This window comes from Magnolia sinica, chromosome 10 (genome assembly GCF_029962835.1).
Source record: "Magnolia sinica isolate HGM2019 chromosome 10, MsV1, whole genome shotgun sequence".
NCBI lineage: Eukaryota > Viridiplantae > Streptophyta > Magnoliopsida > Magnoliales > Magnoliaceae > Magnolia > Magnolia sinica.
In genome coordinates, this window is record NC_080582.1 from 78,567,999 (window position 1) to 78,591,609 (window position 23,611).

The 23,611-nt window shown below is 45.4% G+C and overlaps 1 protein-coding gene across 1 annotated transcript; it reads right to left on the minus strand.

Moving 5' to 3' along the window:
* Window positions 1–13,366: 13,366 nt before the first annotated feature.
* Window positions 13,367–22,429, minus strand: LOC131217086 (probable LRR receptor-like serine/threonine-protein kinase At2g23950). The gene is made up of 11 exons (XM_058211833.1): window positions 22,102–22,429; window positions 21,858–21,990; window positions 21,701–21,772; window positions 21,428–21,571; window positions 21,225–21,296; window positions 21,052–21,111; window positions 20,872–20,972; window positions 20,661–20,795; window positions 20,225–20,575; window positions 17,192–17,571; window positions 13,367–13,998 (listed from the first exon to the last, which is right to left on the minus strand). Exons 1-11 carry the CDS (start codon window positions 22,232–22,234, stop codon window positions 13,639–13,641), a joined length of 1,941 nt encoding a protein of 646 aa, XP_058067816.1. The 5' UTR covers window positions 22,235–22,429; the 3' UTR covers window positions 13,367–13,638.
* Window positions 22,430–23,611: the final 1,182 nt, after the last annotated feature.

Below are 23,611 nucleotides of genomic sequence, written 5' to 3' on the forward strand. Positions count from 1 at the left end.
CTAATTAAGCCCAAAATCTGATTAGAAATAGGGCAGATGTGTATAAAAATATACCCAAATCTGGTGGGCCATGCTGCCCCAAAACATACATTTATGGGCAGCAACTTTGGGCCTATTGCTGAAATTCTAGCCCACTATCTATTTGGGCTTGCTGAAAATTCAAAAATAATTCATTTATACAATCATTTTAATCCTTGGTGACCCACACATGTCACAGAGGGTCCCACCAGATGAAAGGAGTAGATAAAACACATAACTTAGGTAGGCCATGCTGCTGGACTAGACGTCCAGCAACAGCCCAATGGGCTGGGCATCCCATGGTGGACGGTCCAAGGGGCTGGGATGTCCCTCCCTTAAACACATCAAAGTCGGTCCCACATATGGACATCCCACGTGGGAGACAGGCCACACGCATGGAGTCCACAACATGGAGAACGACATGGACAAAACATACATCATAGTAGGCCTTAGGAGGGTGGACGGTCAGCCCATGGCTGGACGCCAGCCCTGCTAGAACGTCTAGTTATGGGCTGCCATTCCAGCAGCTATACTTCCTTTTTTTTGAGGTGAATTTGGTGGCCCACACCCCCAAGATGGGTACCAACATGATGGGCCACAAGATGAGCCATTAGGAGAGTCATAAACCTAAGCAATTCATGGAGAAACTTCATGGACAACAAGATTGGGAATTTAAAAATCTGCTGTACAAATGTTACTGCCCATACAATATAGACCCCAAAAAGTGGGCCCAAACTTTGCCTAGGAGGGGAGGGATGAGTGTTTGATATTTTTTTCATAAAATACAGCAAGGTGGGGTCCACAAAAGTGGCCCACCCTTCAAAAATTCAAGCTGGAATTTGTGTTTTCCCCTCAATATATACGGCTGGACGGTCCAACAAGGTGGACCACCCACCCCCCTATGGGCTTCATTTTTGGGTGCCATTTCATGGACAATCTAAAGTGAGGTCCATCACACTTCAAGGTGGGGTCCATTCCTTCAAAATACAATCCACAACAAGAAGAAAAACAATGAAAATCATAGATCAATCCCATGCCAAACTTCAACTATAATAGTCCATGCAAACGGTCCAGATTTTTGGACAACTATATATGGCTGGACATACCAACCCATAACTAAATATATACAGCAAATAAAAAAAAAAGTGTGGCCTTCCTTAGCGGGCCCCACACATGTCCAGATCAAGAACTTAAGTCAGGACACTTGCATGAATCAAATAAGGTAGCAAATAGGACACCAATCACCATGAAATGGGTGGTAGGGACGTCCCAATATTGCTGGATTTTCTGGATGTCCCAGGCCCATCAAGTGGGCCATACATATCACCATCCACAAATAAGAGAAAAGAGAGGAAGAAGGACAATCCGGCCATGGGGATAGGGCCCTACCACTAATGAGCCCTCCCAAGAATAATCACACCCATAGATCTACATTGATTTGTAGTTATAACGTACATCTAACACATGCATGGTTTATAATTAAAATGGATAGTTGGGATACCATCCCAACATGATGTTAAGGTCTAGATGACCTTAGGATGTTGTAGATCATGAGATACATCATGATGGGGTCCATGGAGAATGCCCCATCATGGAACATGACATGCATGTAGGATGGACAAAAGAGCCACATCCATGGGATCAAATGAGATCCTCACCATGGATTGGTGGGTCCCATATGATCCATTCATAAAGAAATAAGAAGATTAAGGGATAGAAAAGAAATCAACAAAAATATAGTCACCCATATGCAATCCAAGCTTTCAAACTTCCATACCATGTAGATCTTGGTCCAAAGAAGAGGTTTTAAGGGTTGAGATGAGTTTTTAATGGTGGGATTGGAGGAATTTTGAAGCTTTGAGGGCTGAAGAAATGGAGAATTTTACGACGTTGGGAGAGGGAGGTTTGCTAGCATGGAGAGAAAATAAGGAGGGAGAGATAAGGAGAGAGAGAGGTCATGATTGTTTCGTAAGAAAGGCAATGATTGCCTATGGGAGGAGAAAATAATGTTTGTAGAATAGGGTAGGCTTTAGTAGTGTGTGGGGTTGGGTAGTGTTAGCTATGAAATTTTTGTGTGGCGTGTGTAGTGTACTTTGGAACTTGTACTAAGGGTGGGATCACATGCATCATATCTAAGTGGGCCACATGACTAAGGGTCATACAATGAAATGTTCATAACTTTTGATCTATATATCGGATGAACGCACAAGACGCGTCGTCGGAACCATGACTATGATGCGATCAAGATGGCATAGGTCTCGGACTGATCTGAGTCGGGTCAACGTGACCGGACTTAAGGATGACCACAAACACTATTCGAGGGTCGCGTGTCGCTGGGATTCGACTGGTAAGACCGTGAAACCAAGAGAAATGAAATGCATACTTACACCCACACATACACACACAAGAACTCGGGTAGGGTCTTACAATCCTCCCCACCAATAAAGAAATATTGTCCTCAAAATTGTCAAAACTGGAACAACAAAAATACATAAACATCATTATACATACATATATATATATATATATATATATATCTCAATCATCAATCACAAGAGAAGACAATACAAGTAATGCAAGCAATCAGTCATCGAACAAATGGGGGTAATGCTTTCTAATCTCGGCCTCGTGTTCCCAAGACGCCTCGGCCTCCAAATAATGACCTCATTGTACCTTTATCAAGGAAATGACCTTAGTCCTGAGGACCTGTCCTTCTGATCAAGAATACGAATCGGTTGCTCAACGTAAGAAGCATCCTCACGGACCTTGAGTGGCTGCCAATCAATCACAGGAATAGTATTCGATCTACACTTTCGTAACATAGAAATATGGAATATGTCATGGATTGCAGACAACTCAGGAGGTAAGGCAAGCCAATAGGCCACAACGCCCACGCGCTCAATAATCTCAAAAGGTCTAATGAATCTCGGGGCAAGTTTGCCCTTCACACCAAATCAAATCACGCCTTTCATAGGCGAGACCTTGAGATATATAATGTCCCCAACTGCAAACTCGAGGGGTCAACGCCGACGATCAGCAAAACTCTTCTCCTACCTCTTAACTTGCGCATCCTTTGCCTGATAACATCAATGGCCTCTGATGTTTGCTACACAAGATCGGGACCTAAGAAACGATGCTCTCCAACCTCAGTCCAATAGCTAGGAGATTTACACGGTTTGTAATAAAGTGCCTCAAAAGGAGCTATGTCGATAGTCGCCTGATAGCTATTATTATACGCGAACTCGGCAAGGCGCAAATGCTCATCCCGACTGCCCGCAAAGTCAATCACACAAGCTCTGAGCATATCCTGAAAGATCTAGTTGACCCTTTCGGTCTGCCCATCCGTCTGTGAATAATAAGCGGTGCTGAGACGCAAAGTGGTCCCCATCGCCTGCTGGAAACTCTTCTAAAATTGACACGTAAATCTGGAGTCTCGGTCAGAAACGATCGAAACTAGGATGCCGTGTAATCTCACTATCTCCTCAATGAACACTTTTGCAAGCTAGTTCATAGACCAGGAAGCATGCACTGGAATGAAATGAGCAGACTTCGTCAGATGATCGGCGATAGCCCAAATGGTATCATGACCACGCTGAGTCCTCGGTAAACCTGCTATGAAATCCATTGACACATGCTCCCACTTTCACTTTGGAATGCTCAATGGCTGCAAGGGTCTAGGGGGTCTCTGGTGATCGACCTTGACACGCTGGCACATGTCACACTCGGCTACAAAACTAACAATCTGCCACTTCATCTCCTACCAAAAATACTGCCTCTTCATATCACGATACATATTCGTGGAGCCCGGGTGATTAGTGAGTCTCGATCAGTGTGCCTCGATCATCAGATCACGACACAACTTCGACACGTTCGGGACACACAATCGGCCTCTGAAGCGTAATCCACGATCGGAACCAACCTGTCAGTCTAACTGCTCCACCGATGCATCTTCTGCTCAGTACTCGTGAAGTAACTGGTCCATCTACTGAGCCTCGATCACCCTAGTCACTAAAGAGGGTTGAATCAACAAGCTCGAAAGCTGAACAATAGAAGAATGCAGACCGAACTCAAAGTCAAACTCTAAAACATTATCGATCATCTGCTACAGTCGAACCATCATTGTGCCACCAGGCCTCGTGGCTGACGGCTGAGTGCATTCGCTACCACGTTCGCCTTACCCGGGTGGTACTGAAGGTCGAAATCATAATCTTTCAACAGCTCCATCCATCGCCTCTAATGTAGGTTCAACTCGGACTGCGAAAATAGATACTTCAAGCTCTTATGATTCGAGAAGAGCTCGAACCTGACCCTATATAGATAATGCCTCCACACCTTCAGTGTGAAGACAATTGCTGCAAGATCCAAATCGTGGGTGGGGTAGTTTAGCTCATGGAACTTGAACTGGTACGAGGCATAGGCCACTGGCTTCCCGTGCTGCATCAGTATAATAGCCAAGCCAACTCTGGAGGCATCGGTAAATACAATAAAACCCTCATTCCCATCAGGAAGAGTGAGAACAGGAGCGGACGTGAGGCGGTCCTTCAATTTCGTAAATGCCTCATCGCAAGCGTCACTCTAGACGAACTCGATGCCCTTCCGCGTCAACCGGGTCAACGGTGCAGTAATACGGGAGAAACCCTTGATAAACCATCGATAATATCCCTCTAGACCAAGGAAGTTACGGATCTCTAACGCGTTTGTGGGCTGGTCTCACTGACGCACTGCATCAACCTTCGAGGGGTCCACAGCGACACCCTCCCTCATCACCACGTGACCGAGGAATTTTATCTCATCCTGTCAAAACTCGCTCTTCTCCAGCTTCGCATACAACTGGTGGGTACGGAGGGTCTCCAGCACAATCTGCAAGTGCTTAACATGGTCCTCCCGGGTCCTCGAATACATAAGAATATCATTAATGAATACCACCACGAACTGATCGAGGAACGACCGGAAGACCTCGTTCATCAACTGCATGAATACAATGGACGCATTGGTCAGTCCGAACGACATAAGAAACTCGAAGTGACCATAGCGTGTTCGGAAAGCCGTCTTCAGAATGTCCTCTTCTCGGACCCGAATCTGATGGTAACTGGAGCACAAGTTTATCTTGAAAAAATACTACGCACCCTGCAACTGGTCGAACAGATCATCGATAAGGGGAAGCGGGTATCGGTTCTTGATGGTGACTTTATTGAGCTCGCAATAATCCATACAAAGCCGCAATGAGCCATCCTTCTTCTTCACGAATAATACTGGGGCTCTCCAAGGAGAACTGCTGGGACGAATGAAACCTAACTCCCGGAGCTCATCCAACTGCTCATTCAGTTCCCTCAACTCCAACGGTGCCATTCGGTAGGGGGCCTTCGAGATAGGCGCGGTATCGGGCACCAAATCAATCTGAAAATTCACCTGTCGATGCGGCGGCAAACCTAGGATCTCCTAGAACACATCCATGTAATCACAAATAACTAGTAGCTGCTCAATACTCCTTGCCACAGAATCCTCAACGATAGAAGCCAAGAAACTAGATAACGGCTCTCCTCTGGGCTCAGCGACGAACTGGAATACTGGCAAGCTCGAAATTTGAAACGAAATTGTCCTCGCGGCATAGTCCAAGACGACACAATACTCCGTAAGCCAGTCCATACCCAGAATAACATCAAAGCCTATCATCGGCATCCCGAACAGATCGGCGAGAAGAAGCATCTCGCCGACTAACACCGGGCAAGAAGGGCAAAAACGACTCAACACGACAGACTTCCCCATGGGAGTCGAAATGGCCAAGGCCTCAGACACGGATTCCGACAGAATACCGATCGATTGACAAAACTGGTCGGCCACGAAAGAATGAGAGGCACCAGAATCAAAGAAAACATGAGCAATGCAAGCAGAAACAAGAAGAATACCTTCGATGACTCTACCAATCGATAACTGTGGGTCCTGGCCTGACGCCTGTTGCGCGAAATAAAATCAGCCCTGAGTTGGCAAGGGAAGCAAACCGGAAGACTGCGGATCCTGAGTTTATGCTGCTAAGCTGCAATACACACTCGACCAAGAGACTGAACATTCGAATATCCCCTCTGTTGTGGTTGCTATCTCTGTTACTGCTGTTGTGGTCGATGGGGAGGTCTACCTAGCTACCTATGCTGCTGAGGAGGAGCCCTAGGAGCGACGGCTGGAAGCTACGCTAGCTGCTACTGCTGTTGCTGAGGAAGACGAGGAGGAGGCAACTACGGTGGCCTCTACCGCTGTATGGGGAGAGGGCAATCTCGCCTTTGATGCCCGACCTGTCTACAACCAAAGCATACACTGAAAAAGGGGCTAGAAGATGAAGCGGCTTGCTGCACTGATGACAATGATGAAGCTACTGATTGAGCCGCAGGCTGTCAAAACTCTGATTTATCCCTCCCCCTTTGTTGACAGTGCTGCCTGGAACTGTCGGCTGGTGCTCTCCTCTTCCGGTCTCCACAGGAACTCTGCTCTCACGATCTCTGGGTCATAGCCCAATCCTCCTTATAAACCAACGCTCGATGGACAACCTGATCGAACATCTCCAAGCAATGTCTCACAACACGACTACGAAGAGCAGGACATAAACCAGTCACAAAACGACAATCCCTCATCTTCTCATCACAGGTGAGATGAGGAGCAAATCTAGATAAGGCCAAGAAATAGGCCTCATATTGTGACACGAACAAATCACCCTGAAGTAAGGTCTCAAACTCAATCGCCCTCTGTATCTGAACATGCTTGGGGAAGAACTTCTGGTCAAAAGGGACCACGAATTCCTCCCAAGTCCAAACAAAATTTGGCCCGGCCATCCTGGATACGGACGACCACCAATGATGAGCCTCACCATGAAGAGAAAAGGTCGCAAGGAAAACTCTTTGATCAACTGGACACTGCATAGTATCAAAAATCCTCACAATCTCAGTTCGTCATGCCTCGGCGGTAGAAGGTTCTGGCTCACCCCTGAATCTCGGAGGATCATGCTGTCTAAACTCTCTGAAAATAGCGTTGGCACACTACAAATCACTCTGATCGAAAACTGGATCGGCTGCAAGTTGACCAGTCTGCAACGCAGTAGCGAAAGCTGCGTTAGCTAATGAAAATGCTCTGCACCTACTGGCACTGTAGGAAAAGTAAGAGTGGCACTCACCTCGAGGGGAGGCACGGGTGCGGCTGATGGAGCGGGAGCCTCTGTAATCGGAACATCAGGCTGAGAAGGGGGAATCAGTGGGGGAACTGGAGCAACTGGAGGAATAAGCTCTACAGGCTCAACAAGAGGCTGGATCAGGACCTCGAAAATCGAATCCTTTACGACGGGAGTGAGATGCGCTCGAGTAGAATGGGTATCACGGGTGTCTCGTCCATGGGCACCACGGCCATGGGCGCCATGACCACCGGTGCCACGTCTAGGCAGTAATTATCCAGGAACCCACCATTCCCAATGTCTCCAACACTTCCTCTAATTCCAATAATCTCTTCTTCATTAGGGAAATCTAGTAAATCTTCAATGTGATCAAAGAAATCCCCGCAAATGTCAGTATCAGCGCCATCTGCAGAGCCTGGCCCCATCATGCCTACTGTCACAACCGAAAAATCACAATATCAGTGATTTTTTTATTTTCTTTTTTTATTGGAACATATGGAAAGAAATGAGAGGAGAGTGGTTTTCAGAAAGAGAGATTCCGTTTCAAGGTGAAAGTTTCCATTTTTTGACATTTCAAACCGACCAAATTGTAGAAATGGAGGATTCTGTTCTAATTTGCGGGTGCCGCGTATGACCCACTTTCTTACAGATTGCATGTTCCGAGAAGCTACAACGACTCACGTCTCTTGCATTTTCTCCGCACCGATTAGCCTTTCTTATAGATTGCATGTTCCGAGAAGTTACGGCGACTCATGTCTCTCGCCTTTTCTGCATGCCAAATAGCCTTTCTTACAAATTACATTTTAAGAAGAAGCTGCAGTGACTTACGCTGCGTGCAGATTAGAAAATTCATGCTAGCTTTATTTTCTATGATTTCAAATCTTATAAATATTCATATACTATTATAAGTCATACCCACACAACTACAAAGTAAAATATGTGTTTTTTAAACGTGGCGCCTAGATGTGGCGCTCGTGGCCGTGGTGCCCGTGATACCTGTTCTACTCGAGCGCATCCTGCTCCTGTTATAGAGGATCCAATTTCCAAGGTCCCGATCCAGCCACCTGTTGAGCCTGTAGAGCCTGTTCCTCCACTTGCTCCAGTTCCCCCATTGATTCTCCCTTCTCAGCCTGTTGTTCCGGTTACAGAGGATCCTGCTTCGTCAGCCACACCTATGCCTCCGCTCGAGGCGAGTGCCACTCTTACTTTTCCGACAGTGCCAGTAGGTGTCGAGCATTTTCAGCAGCTGATGCAGCTTGTCGCTACCGCGTTGCAGACTCGTCAGCCTGCAGCCACTTCAGTTTCCGATTAGAGTGATTTGCCCGCGCCGGCACTATTTTCAGTGAGTTTAGATAACATGATCCTCCGAGATTCAGTGGTGAGCTAGACCCTTCTACCACTGAGGCATGACGCACTGAGATTGCGAGGATTTTCGACACTATTGAGTGTCCAGCTGATCAGAAAGTTTTCCTTGTGATCTTTCTTCTTCAGGGTGAGGCCTGTCATTGATAGTCGTCCGTATTTAGGATGGGTGGGCCAGATTTTGTTTGGACTTAAGAGGAATTCGTGGTCCGTTTTGATTAGAAGTTCTTCCCCAAGCATGTTCAGATACAGAGGGTGATTGAGTTTAAGACCTTAGTTCAGGGTGATTTGTCGATGTTATAGTATGAGGCCCGTTTCTTGGCCTTGTCTAGATTTTCTCCTCATCTCACCTGTGATGAGAAGATGAGGGCTCGCCATTTTATGACTGGTTTGCGTCCTACTCTTCGTAGCTGTGTTGTGGGACATTGCTTGGAGACGTTCGATCAGGTTGTCCATCGAGCGTTTGTTTATGAGGAGGACTAGGCTATGACCCAAAGATCTCGAGAGCAGAGTTTTGGTGGAGACCGGAAGAGGAGAGCACCGGCTGACAGTTTCAGGCAGCACCGTCAGTAGAGGTGGAGGGGCAGATCAGAGTTTCGGCAGCTTGCAGCTCAGTCAGCAGCTTCATCATCATCATCAGTGCAGCCAGTCGCTTCATCTTCCTAACCCTTTTTTGGTGTATGCTTTGGTTATGGACAGGCAGAGCATCGAAGGCGAGATTGCCCTCTCCCCATATAGCAATAAAAGCCACTGCAGTTGCCTCCTCCTCGTCCTCCTTAACAGCAGCAGGAGAGCCGTTATCTAGTTTCTTACCTTATATCGTCGAGGATTCTGTGGTAGGGAGTATTGACTAGCTGCCAGTTATTTGTGATTATCCAGATATGTTCTAGGAGATCCCGGGTTTGCCACCACGTCGACAGGCGGAGCTTAAGATTGATTTGGTGCCCGATACCGCACCTATCTCGAAGGCCCCCTACCGGATTGCACCGTTGGAGTTGAAGGAACTGCAGGAGCAGTTGGATGATCTCCAGGTGTTCGGTTTCATTCGTCCTAGCAGTTCACCTTGGGGAGCTCCGGTATTGTTCGTGAAGAAGAAAGATGGCTCGTTGCAGTTCTGTATGAATTATCGCGAGCTCAACAGAGTCACTATTAAGAACCGATACTCGCTTCCCCTTATTGATGATCTGTTTGACTAGCTACAAGGTGTACAATATTTTTTCAAGATAGACTTGTGCTCCGGTTACCATCAGATTCGGGTCCGAGATAAGGACATTCTGAAGACGGCTTTCTGAACATGCTATGGTCACTTCGAGTTTCTGGTCATGTCGTTCGGACTGACCAATGCCCCCGTCGTATTCATGCAGCTGATGAACGAGGTCTTCCGGCCATTCCTTGATCAGTTCGTGGTGGAATTCATTGTTGATATTCTTGTGTATTCAAGGACCCGGGAGGACCATGTTGAGCACTTGCAGATTGTGCTAGAGACCCTCTATGCCCACTAGCTATATGTGAAGATGGAGAAGTGCAAGTTTTGGTAGGAGGAGGTGAAATTCCTTGGTCACGTGGTGACGAGGGAGGGGTCGCTGTGGACGCCTCGAAGGTTGATGCAGTGCATTAGTGGGGCCAGCCTACAAATGCGTCGGAGATCCGTAACTTCCTTGGTCTGTGGGATATTATTGACGATTTATTGATGATTTCTCTTATATTGCTGCACTGCTGACCCGGTTGACGCGGAAGGGCATCGAGTTCGTTTGGAGTGACGCTTGTGAGGAGGCATTTACAGAGTTGAAGGACCGCCTCACGTCGGCTCCTGTTCTCACTCTTCTTGATGGGAGTGAGGGTTTTGTATTTACCGATGCCTCTAGAGTTGGCTTGAGTGTTGTACTGATGCAGCACGGGAAGCCAGTGGCGTATGCCTCGCACCAGCTCAAGGTCCATGAGCTGAACTACCCCACCCATGATTTGGAGCTTACAGCAGTTGTCTTCGCACCGAAGGTGTAGAGGTATTATCTATATGGGGTCAGGTTCCAACTCTTCTTAGATCATAAAAGCATGAAGTATCTATGTATCTAGACCTTGTCCTTCCTTGGGAAGGAGAAATATGTTCCACGTCATCATCACGGAGTAGCGCACTTATACCATTATGACCCATATGCATCATTTGCGTGAATGGATTGCATTGTGTGAGGTCATTGGGTTGACATGATAGAGGGATGGAGTTTCTCCCCTTGTGTCATCGAGTGCTTGAAACTAGTGTATGATCTATATGCGTGGCTCATGCATTGGCATCGCATTTCATGATAATACCACTCTTGCTTCATCAGGGCCTTGCCTCCACAGGGACATTCGTGGATGGCCGTATGTGTGGACATCGAAAATGTTACTTGAATATATAGGGTGCATAGGATGTCCATGGGTGAAATTTTCAAAACTTCCATGGTACCAAGGATCTACCCCAACGCCGTGACCGAGTGGAAACTATGAGCGCACAAGGGCCTTATACCTTTAGGCCGCGACTCCCATTGTCGTGTAGTTGGTTAGGTAGGGGTGTGGCCTTACCCGCTTGGTGTAATAAGGAATTGCTAGGCTGAGTCTGACTAACTCGTAAATGGGTCTGCTACCGTCAAGCCTTTTTGGTGATTGACTGTCCATAGGCGGGTAGTGAGGTCTCTTACGCTCGTTTGACTGTGCAGGTCTGGAGAGCGGCAATCATCCAACAGTGTACTAGACCCCGGTGATTTTCTTATGATGGAAACATATTAGATATGTGGATTAGACATGAGGATTGACATCACTTCGCATTGCATTCGCATCGGCTATATAAGCCATACATTGCCTTGGTATGACACCCAGTACTTATTGCATTGTATTCATAGCAAGCCTTGGTAAGGCTAGTGATATTGTCATTGATCATGTTTTCCTTCCTGTACCTCCTATTATTCTTTTGTACACCATTATCATACACCTTCATCACCCTCTAAACTTCTATAAGCTTATACACGATTGATGCGTGCAGGAGATCCTAGGTTAGCATCGTAGCGGCATAGCTTGGATTAGAGTTGAGCCGAGGACCCTTAGTGTTGCAGATCTTCTTGCTACTTCTTTCGTTATCAGATGTATTTCTTTTCAGCTATGTACTTGTAAAAGTTCAAATTTATAGTAGATTTTGTAATGTGCCCTTTTGTTATTTTCGAGATTTACTTACTATGATCTTGGGTATGCTCGTATTGGAAATGGTTATACGGTTATGGAAATCCTCCTTGTAGGATCCCAGGATCGGAACCTGCCCCATGAGCTGAGAATGGGGTACTACGGAGGCTGTTGCGGCCAGAATCGGCTATTGGGTTTCTTGTGAGTCCGGTTACCGAGTCTGGGGCGTGACAGTAGGGGTGTACACAAACCGAGCTACCTCGGTTAGATCACTAGACTCGAAAAAGCTCGATTGGGACTCGGTTCGAAGCTGAGTTCGAGCCGAGTTGAGTTGATTTTTTGAGTTCAAAAATGAGTTTGAGTTGGCCCCAGCTTAACACGACTCGGATCGAACCCAGCTCAAATCGAACTCGAATCGAACCAGTTCGGTGACTCGGTTACTTTGATATTAATGTTAGTCACCAAGTGTTTGATGAAATGACTCAAAGAAGTGTGGCTGGTGGTAAGGACTGTATGTATATGAAACCAACACTCTTTTTTTTATCGATTTTTATGTTGCTTAGAAGGTATTTGATAAAATACCTATAAAACTATTACTGCTGTCTTAAATATAAGAAGATTTTGAAGGTGTAGTCCAGGTGTTTGTGAAAATGCTGCAATGGTGAACTCGGCTCGAACTAGCCCGAGTTATTGACTGAACTGAGCCAAGTCGGCTAGTCAAGCTTGAGGACCGAGCTGAGCCGAGTTCGAGCTGAGGTCAGCTAGCGGCCGAGCCGAGTCGAGTTGAGGCCAGCTCGACTCGGTTCGACTCGATGTACACCCCTAGAGCAAAGACACTACATGTTAGGAGTAAAATCGAACTACTTGTTTGAACTACCAAAAGCTTAAAGAAAATAAGTTGAGCAAGAAGACTCAGTGACCCAGCTAAAACAGTTAAACCAGACTCATTAACAGACTTACAGATCTTGACTATGATAACTAAACTTGACCTTGAATATTGACCTCAAGGCCAAATGCCGACCTTGACCTTGAATATTCACATCAAGGTCAAATGCCAGATCTTGACTATGATAACTAAACTTGACCTTGAATATTGACCTCAAGGCCAAATGCCGACCTTGACCTTGAATATTCACATCAAGGTCAAATGCCGACCTCGACTTTGGATACCGAACTCAAGCTCCTAACAGGAAACATCCAAAAAGAACGCAAATGGATAGGACTGCCCATCGAAATCTCAGGCAAAGATCACGCCAATCGAGACATACTTAGATAAATATTTTAAAACAGATTTCGATTCCAATACAGGCCCCTCTAGCATATTTTATAAATCTAGTCCGATACAAAAATTTGTCCAAAAACACTTCTAAACCCAATCATCTTCAAGGAAAAGGGTCATAACTATCCCAATTCTACTACTGTAAGTCCACGCACTTTGGCATTGTTGGGTCCCTGGCCACAACCTGCACCCCCAGTTGTCTCATTGTTTCCCATTAAGTTTGCAAGTACCCAGCAGCTCGCAAGAGGCCAAGCAGGATCAACAGATTGGGCAACAACACTACACATTGTCATGCTAAGTATCATATAATTTCCCATTCATCATATGGCAAACACATCCAGACCAAGTGGGCCAAACAAGTAAACAGACGGTCCAGATCAATAATCTGACCCACATATAAAGCATGATGGGATCACACCACAATGAAATATTTCAAATTCTTCCGGTCTTTCCATATACAAAGAAGAAAAACAAAGATCTATCAAGTAAAATCAAACACCACCAGAAAATTACATGGTAACACACCTTGCAGAGGAAAGAATAAAAAGGGTCAAATGGTCAGCTGTTAAGCCATCATCACCGTCCATCAGAATCTACGAAAACCAACATCAATTTTCACATCAGGATTATTAACATAAAATTCTTTAAATCTGTTATATGGGTATGAGAAAACTCATCATCTGGGGCCAGAGAGCTCCATTGCCTCAACATCATGGCCATTTTCATCATCACCGTCCATCATGACAAGCATGTGAGCATGGACATCACCATCATCACCAAGTAAGGTGTTGTGAGGGACATATTGGGGTGTGGTGGTGGTCTGGGCTTTCTTTTGAGAGGCTTCCCATTTCTCAGCTAGACCGTCGCCTTCCAACATCCGGACCACTTCTGACATTCTGGGTCGGTGGGCTGGGAGGTATTGAGTGCATAGGAGGGCCACCTGAACCATCTCACCGACCTCGATCCGATCGTAGCTCATCTGAAGGTCCTTGTCCACTAGAAGATCCAGCTTCTTCTCTTGGTGTACTTTCTTCACCTGCCACAGCAATATACAATGTTAGTGGTTGTTTGGGTGTGGGGTCCATTCGAATCCGGGGTATTCTAAACCCACTATCTTTATTCTGACGGTGGAGAATGATCGGCATCAAATGTCCTAAAAATTCAGTGGTCGCGAGTCACTGCAATACTTAAAAAACGTCACCTTTAAAAAAAAAAAAAAAACATAAAAAGACAATGGAATTTCACTCAAAACCACCCAAGAATTCCTTGAGTATCCGACTAAAGTGATATTTTTGAGAGGGATGGGAGACTAAAGGTGTGGGACCCACATGGAAGGAACATCCAATTAATTAGTTCTTCCATCAAGTGGGCCTCAAATGCATGTGCCACCAAGCCACGGTGTGGATTGGGTACTACTCCTATCAGAAGCTGGCTAGAGATGGAGTAACCTGAGCCCACCGTGATATGCGTTTTATCCAAGCCGTCCATCCATTTTGAAAGATCCTTCTACGGCATGAGTCCAAAAAGGAGTCGGATTGAGTGGACCACACCACAGGAAGCAGTGGTGACAATGACCCCACTATTGAAACCTTCTTAGGGCCCACCATGATGTTTATTTGCCATTTAACCTGTTCATAAGGTCATATAGACCCGGATGAGGAGAAAACATAAATATCAGCTTGATCCAAGACTTCCGTGGCCCCCAAAAGATTTTCCGCGGTAGTCATTCAAACCTCACTAGTTCCTCTGGTGTGGTCCACTTGAGCAATCGATCTGCCTCATTTTTGGGCCCATTACCTAAATTATTTGTCAAAATGGATGGACAGCAAGGATAAATTAAACACATACATTAAGGTCAGGCCCACAGAGCCCGTTACAGGACTGTCTGTCTCTAGCTAGGTACTGGTGGGGGTAGTACCCAATCCCCGCAGGCCAATCTACATCCTGGGGTACGCATGGTGAAGATCCCACCTGCCCACCAGGCGGGTCCCACCCCAGTGGATGCCATGGCCCAAAAGTCAGGTGAGGAGGGTGTAGAAAGCCTGTCTAGCCATTCATTTGTTTCGTACACTGGCCTATTGTCCTCCTTTGCCAGTATGAGCTCTTTATCATGCATGCTTGTTGAATCTGGGGCCATTTGCCCAATTTTCTCATGTCCCCTGGGCCATCCAGTGGGCAGTGCACCCTGTGAACATGAAATACAGAAAACCAGAGCATCATAATCAGGTGGGCCACACACGTGCATTGAATTTGGACCACATTTTCCTTACACAAGTGTGATCTGCGACCCAATATTATTTTTTTGGCCCAGGTTATGTTCAGCGTACACAACCCCATGAATGGTCAAGATCTCTGACATGCTTGGCATCCAATGGTGGAATGAGGCCCTACATTCTATCAGAACCCAGATGAAAAATAGAAGGTTGGCTAGAAAATACAACAATGACCCAGTAACGACCCACATTATATATATAAGGGAAATGGTACTATTATGGTCGACCTCATGGGAAGGTCGAGCTGTGTGGGCCCCACCGTGATGTGTGTCAAAAATCAACACTCTGCATTTGATGGGTCCTCTTTAGGTTATGAGATATCCCAAAAATCAGCCTTATACAGAATTCAGGTGGTCCATACCATCTAAAACCATGTGAAGACATGCATGAAACATATGAAATCACTTTCGTGGAGCCCACCTGAGTTTTGGATAGGCGGAAACTTGGTCTGATCCCTCATCCAAGCGGGACACACAATGGATGAGCTGGATTTGTGAACCACATCTCGGTGGGGCCAATAAATGACTACGAATGTTTTAATGGGAGGATAACCCCCTCTCAACTGTTGTATGTGGTGTGGCCCATCCGAGTCACGGATTGATTTGATTTTTAAGCCCATGGCCGGCTATGGAATGGTACATCTGACTGATGGGGTAGATGCTCGACACACATCACAGAGGGGCTCACACAACTCTACCTCATGGGAAGTTCCCATGAGGTCGACTTCATAATACCATTTGCCATTTACCATATATATATATGGGATCTGGAAGAGTTTTGGGTCATGCGCCACGACATCAGGTCCAGGGGCAACAATGCAAACACCACACTGATCAGATGATCCAACTGATAAGTGGGCCTTTTTTTTTTATCATAGTCATTTGTTTACATTAGAAATGATCTTAGCCACCCCAGCAAATGGACAGCTCAAATTATTGCCTGGGCCTATTTTTATGCAACTGATCTTAGCCGTCCATTTTATAGGGCTATTGATCAGATAATTATAATGGTTGGGACCTGAGATTAGTGAGGTTTTTGCATGTTTCCCCACAATATATGCTGGACATAATGGACGGTCCAACATGTACGCCAACATCCAGGCTCTGCATAAGTAGGCCCCATCATAATGATGACTTGGCACGTGTTCAATCACCACTGTTTCCTGTAGTGTGGTCCACTGGGATTTTCATCTGCCTCATTTTTTGGGTTCATGCTGTAAAATGAGCTGAAAAAATTGATGGACAGCATGGATGAAACACATACATCAGGAAACGGATTGGCTACTCCCCTGCCACTAACCCCGTCGGTGCTGTGGAACCCACCATGAAGTATGTCTTTTATCCATGCTGTTCATCCATATTTTAAAAGATCATTTTAGGGCTTGATACAAAAAATGAGAGGGATATAAATCTCTAGTGGACCACACCACAAGAATACAATAGTGATCAGATATCAACCATTAAAATCCTCCTGAGGCCCACTGTACTGTCGATTAGGTAATACAAACCTAGATGAAGGGAAAAACTTTTATGGCCCCCAGAAAGTTTTTAATAGTCGACCTTAAATCAGCACTGTTTCCTATAATGTAGTCCACTTGAGGTTGGGATATATCTCATTTTTGGGCTCATGCCGTAAAATGATCCAGGAAAATAGATGGACGGCATGGATGAAACACATACATCATGGTGGGACCCACAGAACCGACTAGTGGCAGGGGGAGTAGCCAATCCGTTCTCCATACATCATGGGTGGGGCCCACAGCTATACAATCCGTTCCCACAACAGGCCGACTGTATGCAGGTCCAACCATCAATCATTTCAGTCACGTGTCAGCCATCTGATAAGTAGGACGGAGCTGATCTCACGCCAGGAGATCTCCATGGTGGGGCCCACCTTACACGTGTCCCATTACTAAAACAATTCAAGAAAGCATTGATACGGTGCAATGTAGCTTACCCACTCCAACATAGCGCCCTTCTGGTTCGCCGACTTGCCGAAATCCAACGCCCGTTGCCCTGTGATAAGCTCCAACAGCAGGATCCCGAAACCAAACACGTCTGTCTTCTCCGACGACTGACCCGTTGACAGGTACTCGGGCGCGATGTGGCCTACCGTGCCCCTGACCGCCGTGGTCACGTGCGAGTCGCTGTGATCGAGCAGCTTCGCAAGGCCGAAATCGCCGACGATGGCCTCGCAGAAATCGTCCAGGAGTATGTTAGCAGCCTTCACGTCGCGGTGGATGATCTTCGGATCGCATTGCTCGTGAAGATAGAGAAGACCTCGAGCTGCGCCCAGTGCAATCCTCTTCCTGGTATTCCAGTCTAGTGCTGGCTTTCCTGTTAGGTAAAGAAGAAAGGGTTTCACTAACATGCGCCATGGGTGGGGTTTAAGAGAAAAAAATAAAAAATAAAAAAATCGTTGACTCTTTTGACTGCATGCACATTCTGTTTCCCGCGAAAATATTCTCTTCGAAAGAAGAAGGGGCCTCACTAACATACGCTCTGGGTGGTGGCTTAAGAGTAAAAAGAGACCGTTGACTCTTTAAGAGTGTAGTGGATAAGGACGTGGTGTCCACCTTGATGATGACTTATCGTATATCCACACCGTCCATCCGTTTTTACAGCCCATTTTAGGATGTGGTCTAAAAAATTACGTACATACAAATCTCAGGTGGACCACTTTACAGAAAACAGTGGTGATTGAACGTCCACCATTAAAAAAAAAACTTCTTAGGGCCTACCGTATTGTCCCAACAGTTGATAAGATCAACGATGGAGGGAAAATATACAGATCGGCCTGTTCCAAAACTTGTGGCCTACAATAAGTTTTTAATGGTCATTCACCATTGTTTCCGGTGTGTGGTCCGCCAAGGCTTGGATCTGCTTAAGTTTTGGGATCGAATACTAAAATGATATGAAAAAACGGATGGACGGTGAGGATATACAGCACATTCATCAAGATGGGCCCCACACGGTAAGGGTACCACCTAATTCGATCCCATTTCCCTTCCTTTTAAGCCCATCGCGACTCAGAATGGAGCCTGCATCGCCACCCATGGGGGTCCACATGCTGACTGGTCAGATGATCGGAACCGTCCATTGTATGGACAATATGAAATACGAGCCATCCCAACGAAACTTTTCGCTAAAAGGGCGATTTTGACCATCAATCTGAATTTAGAGCGTTGAAAGAAAATTTTCAATGGCTCTCATTCAAATCTAAGAATCAAAGGTTAGGATCATCACTGAAGCTTGACGGTGGAGTAATAGCTAATTGCTTACTTTCGACCGTACACGAGAAAGTGGACAGTTCAAATCATCGAACCATTTCAGGATGTGGGCTCAGTGGCAGGCGACACACGGTCGGTCCGGAAATGGTGCGAGTGACAGGCCTTGAACCGGTACTCCTGCAAATTACCCTTTGGGGAAATTACAAAAAGAAGCCTGCAATTAAATGGGTGAAATTTTATTTTTTTTATTTTAAAAAGCGTTCCAAATGTGGGCCCCATGAGCTGTAGGATAATGAGAACATCAAATCAGGTACTCCTGCAATCAGATAGAGTTCAATTGGTTCACGTCTGTTGATCTGGACCATTCCACTGATGAGCTAGCCATTGGATGAACGATGGCCCCCAGAAGATCAATCCCACATCGTTTGAACAATGGACCTTCCGTAAACAGTTCAACTACAACACTGACGGACCAGAGAATCTGAACCGACATCACCAAGACCCGATCATCCCGGGTATAGATACTCTAGACCCCGACCCAACCCGACCCCTGATAGACCCTACTGACATGGGTGTCTTTCTGATTTTCCTCAATTTCAAGAGGAATTCAACTGATTGGATGGTTAGGATGATCTGAAACGAGCATTTTCCTTTCCTGCACTGTCCAGTCCACATGGGACCCACCAACGCCGGTTTTGATTACTTTGAGAGAAAAGAAGAGGTCTGGCGCGCAAATGGTTCAAAACGAGGCTGCTTGGAGAAAGAAAAAGAAAGGTGGCAGCTATTCTTAAGGCATGGTCCACCAGACAAAGAATTCCTGGATGAGTGCCACGTGTATAGATGCCAGATCTCATCGGATGGGCCATCTGGGCCATGCATTGGATATAAGAAAAGGGTCGTGACTCAAGGAACACGTGTCAGAGATCGAGGCCATTCATTGGATCAGGAAGTACACTCATCATATGCGCAACACATGGACGGTTGGATTTTTTTCATACCATTCATTTGTTTTCCAATACGTTTGCGCGATCCAACGAACATTATTTTTAGTTTATGGTACGATCAGTGCATCCCTCGTTGATAAATGGCTCTGATCTTTGACACGTGTTCCGAAAAGCCCCTCACTGAATCACGAAGACAGAAAACCCGCCACGCCACGGTTTGAACCCTGCCTGACTGACATGAACGGCCCACACCTCGCACGCGCGCGCCACGCTGGCCCGAACCATGCCTCCGCGAATAACGAACTAGCGGTGCATCCGCCCACTGGGGCGCACATGCTGAGTGATCCATTGATCAGAACCGTCCATATTCTGTACTCTGCAGTACACAATCCACCGCAAGAAACTTCCACGGAACGGACGATCATGTCCGTCAGAATCCATAGATGAATCCATAACAATAAAAACAAGACTTTCAATGGCCTGAATTTAACTGAAAAATCGAAGGTCAGGATCATCACTTTACCGCGATTACAGCGGGGAAAGAACTCATCTATGGTAGAAACGGAAAATGAACGGTTCAAATCACAGGACCATCTCATCACACGGGCCCCAGTGACAGGCGGCACACGATATACCCTGACTCGCGCAAGAACCAAAACGAACTTAAAAAAGAAAAAGCAAAAGAAGAAAAAAAAAAGAAAAAAAAGAAAGAAAGAGAGAAGAAGAGTCTTCTCAGAAGTCAGAAGGGCGCCAGGAATAAGACAATGACAGTCTCACCACCCCAAGCAACCCCCGGCGTACGATAGTACCACCCACCTCTCAGCCGCGAAGCAACACTCCCGTTAGACATGTAAGGGTAGACGAGCAATCTTTCATTTGAGGTGGCGCAGTATCCAAGCAGGCGCAGGAGATTTCGGTGCACCGCCAGACTAATCATCTCAACCTCTGTCCGAAACTGCCCCTCGCCCGTGGTCCCACTACTCCCAACATCTTTCAGCCTTTTGACGGCCACGATCGTCCCATCTCCCAAAATGCCCCTGTAAACATTCCCAAATCCTCCTTTGCCGAGAATATTCTTCCCACTGAAATTATCGGTGGCCGTCTGGAGCTCCTTGAAATGGAACACCCGCAGGTTTCCTAGCCGTATCATTCCTTCCTCTTGCTTGTCTGAAAGTAATAAAAACCAAGTGTTAGGGTCATTTTGGGAATTTTGGAAATTAATGGGTGGTTTTTTGGATGGATGGTTTCTGACCGTTGATGTCGAGTACCATTTGGGTTCTCTTGTTCTTTCGCCACCAGATGAAGAGGAGGGTTGCTAAGAAGAGGAGGAAGGTGGACCCGAGACTGGCTCCGATTGCAACGGCTAGTTTTACTGTCTTGGACTTTCCTGGAAATTTTCAAATATGTTTAAGGACATGAACAGAGAGAGAGAGAGAGAGAGAGAGAGAGAGAGAGGCATATACTCAGAGATGAATCGAGAAAGGCAGGAAGAGGAACGGTTGAGATTGTTCCCGGGCAATCTTCAGGAGAATCGCTTCTACATATCAGAGGATTTCCTACAATACTGCAAAAATCAAAAGGTGGTGAGAAATGTCAAACAAGAACCAAAAAAAAAAAAGCCAGAGAGGAGCAGAAAATCTCACTTGAATGTTCTGGCGGGAAACTTGGGTACAGGTCCTGTGAGATTGTTATAAGACAAATCCCTGAAAAATTCAAAAACAGAAGGAAAAACCCATTAACCTGAAATTTAAATTTCTGCAAGTTTTGGAAATTTTACGGAGATTTCGGTTTTCAAGAAAAGAAAAAGAGAACTCACAGAAAAGCAAGTTTAGGGATTTTCGTTAAAGACACAGGAAAAGCTCCAAACAAGCTGTTATTGTTCAGTCTCCTGTTCAGATGGATAGATACAATGAAGAAAAAAAGACAGAGACAGAGACATTAAAAGACGCATTAAAGGAGAGAAACCCGAAAATACGAATAAAAGAGATTGTTGCTAAAAAAGAAGAAGAAAAAACTCACAGGTATTGAAGACTCGCGAGTTGACCCAGCGAGTCCGGAACGATTCCTGAAAGCCGGTTATTAGAGAGATCCAAGGTTTGTAACTTAGGAAGCTTTCCAAGCTCTGCTGGAATTTGCCCATTTATATTGTTGTTCTGCAATAACCTTCAAACCCACACAACAAAAAATAATAAAATTTTTTATAAAAAAATGAAGAAAAAAAAAATCGTAAATGAAAATAAAAACAGATGGGTTTTTTAAATTCTTGAACTGAATTGCTATAAATCTCCTTACACTTGCTGGAGATTAGTGAGATTTCCAATCCTTCCAGACAAAGTTCCAGATAGATTTTGGCTTGGAGCTCCCCTGCAAACACCCACAAACGATTTTTCATTTTTCCAATCTCTCTTCTCGCCAAACACCACAAAATGCAATAAAAACAGCGACTCACAGCCCAATAACCAGATTCTCAGAAGAGCATGTGATCATGGCCCAGCTACAAGGGTCGACCGAGTCTTCATCCCAGTTGCTCAAAACCCCATGAGGATCGTTCAAAGCTGTTCTGATACTGATCAAAGCTTGCACTAATAAAAAAACAAAAATTAAAAACACCCATGTCAAAAGAAATAGGAAAATATGATGAAAAAAGAAGAAAAACAAGAGTGCATACACTGAGAAACGGTGTATATCAATACCTTCTTGGTTGATAGGTTCAGAAGAGAAGGAGAGAGTTGCAAAGGAGAGATAGAAGATGAGAGAGAGAAGTGGGAAAGGAGCCATGAGAGGTCTTGGAGAGGAGGGTTTGATGGATGATATACGATGGGCCATGGATGTATCATGGAAATGATACGTACATATACATGAATGATACCTGAAGAGAGAGAAAGAGAGAGAGAGAGAGAGAGAGAGAGCTGAAATCAGGAAGGTGATTCTGGTGTCAGGTAGGCGCAGAATTTGAGAGGGTGTAATGCAGCCACACAGAACTTACATGCGCCTGTACTCATTCCAGGGAGAGAGGGGGAGATGATAAAAGGAGATTTCTCGATTTTATTTTATTTCGAGAAAAGCTCCAGTGCTCACTGAGACACTGTAAGTTATAGTGTCCCTAGTTGTATCAGGATTATTGGATGATCGAAACCATTGATCTATACCTTTCGTTAAGTACAAGATGATTTCATGAGATATTGTACGAAAAAAGACCAGTCTGACACATTCTAACCATTCGATCAATGACATTTAATATGGACGGTTAAGATGATTTACTCTAAAATAGGTCTAATAAAAATTTTGGTCCGTCCACCTGTTAGGAACCATCATGGATTGCGTATGAATAAAAACAACTAATATACGTCGGGTAATTGTAACTATCCTACCTATGATTTGGAAAAAAGGATGGCTAGAGAAATAAGCCCAAATAAATGATGGATAAATCATCCCATCAGTAAATTTTCTATGGTGGCCAATGAAATATGTTCTGGTATTAATGGACGGTTCAGATCGATCGCTTGGACTGTACAAGGGGGACACGGGTTGCCTGGTGACCCCAACACCACCCAGCTAGCTAGTTGGGTCCATCATGATGTATGTGTTTTATCCACACTGTCTATCCATCCTCCAGCTCAATACAGGGCACGAGGTGAAAAATGAAACAGATCCAAAGCTTGAGTGGACCACACCACACGAAACAGTGAGGAGAGATGAAATCATATGGGGCCAAGGTGAAGTTTATTTGTGATCCAACCTGTTCATAAGGCAACAGATAGAAAAACATAAATATTAAAAACTTTTGGGGCCCACATTATGTTTTCAACGGTGAAGATTCAATCTCTACTATTTTTTCCTGTGCTGTGGTCTACTTGAGCTTTAGATCTGTCTCATTTTCTCATCTCATACTTTAAAACGAGCTGGATAATGGATTGATGGCGTTGATAAAACACATACATCATGGTGGGGCCCACAGAGGTTTGATACCAGCTAGCTGCCTCTGCGTCCGTACAGGTGAACCTGTGCAACTAGGAGCACGGTAACTTACACTCAGTGCACTGGGCATCTCTCTTTTTTTTTATTATTATTAATTTAAAGGAAAGGGAGAACGGTGGAGTTTTTCTTTTTTATTAAAAGGACTTTATTTTGACTGGAAATAACGGGTGTGCCCTTGCATGTGTGAGAGGAATAATGGTACTTTGACAGAAGTATGACAATTCA

What these genes read in the sequence shown, in the direction of transcription:
- LOC131217086 (XM_058211833.1), bottom strand. Translation starts at nt 22,234, where the DNA reads ATGGCCCATCGTATATCATCCATCAAACCCTCCTCTCCAAGACCTCTC. An exon ending in GAGAATCTGGTTATTGGGCT is followed by an intron (nt 21,773 to 21,857) that starts GTGAGTCGCTGT and finishes GGGTGTTTGCAG; the next exon opens with GGGAGCTCCAAGCCAAAATC. An exon ending in AATGGTACTCGACATCAACG is followed by an intron (nt 20,576 to 20,660) that starts GTCAGAAACCAT and finishes TATTACTTTCAG; the next exon opens with ACAAGCAAGAGGAAGGAATG.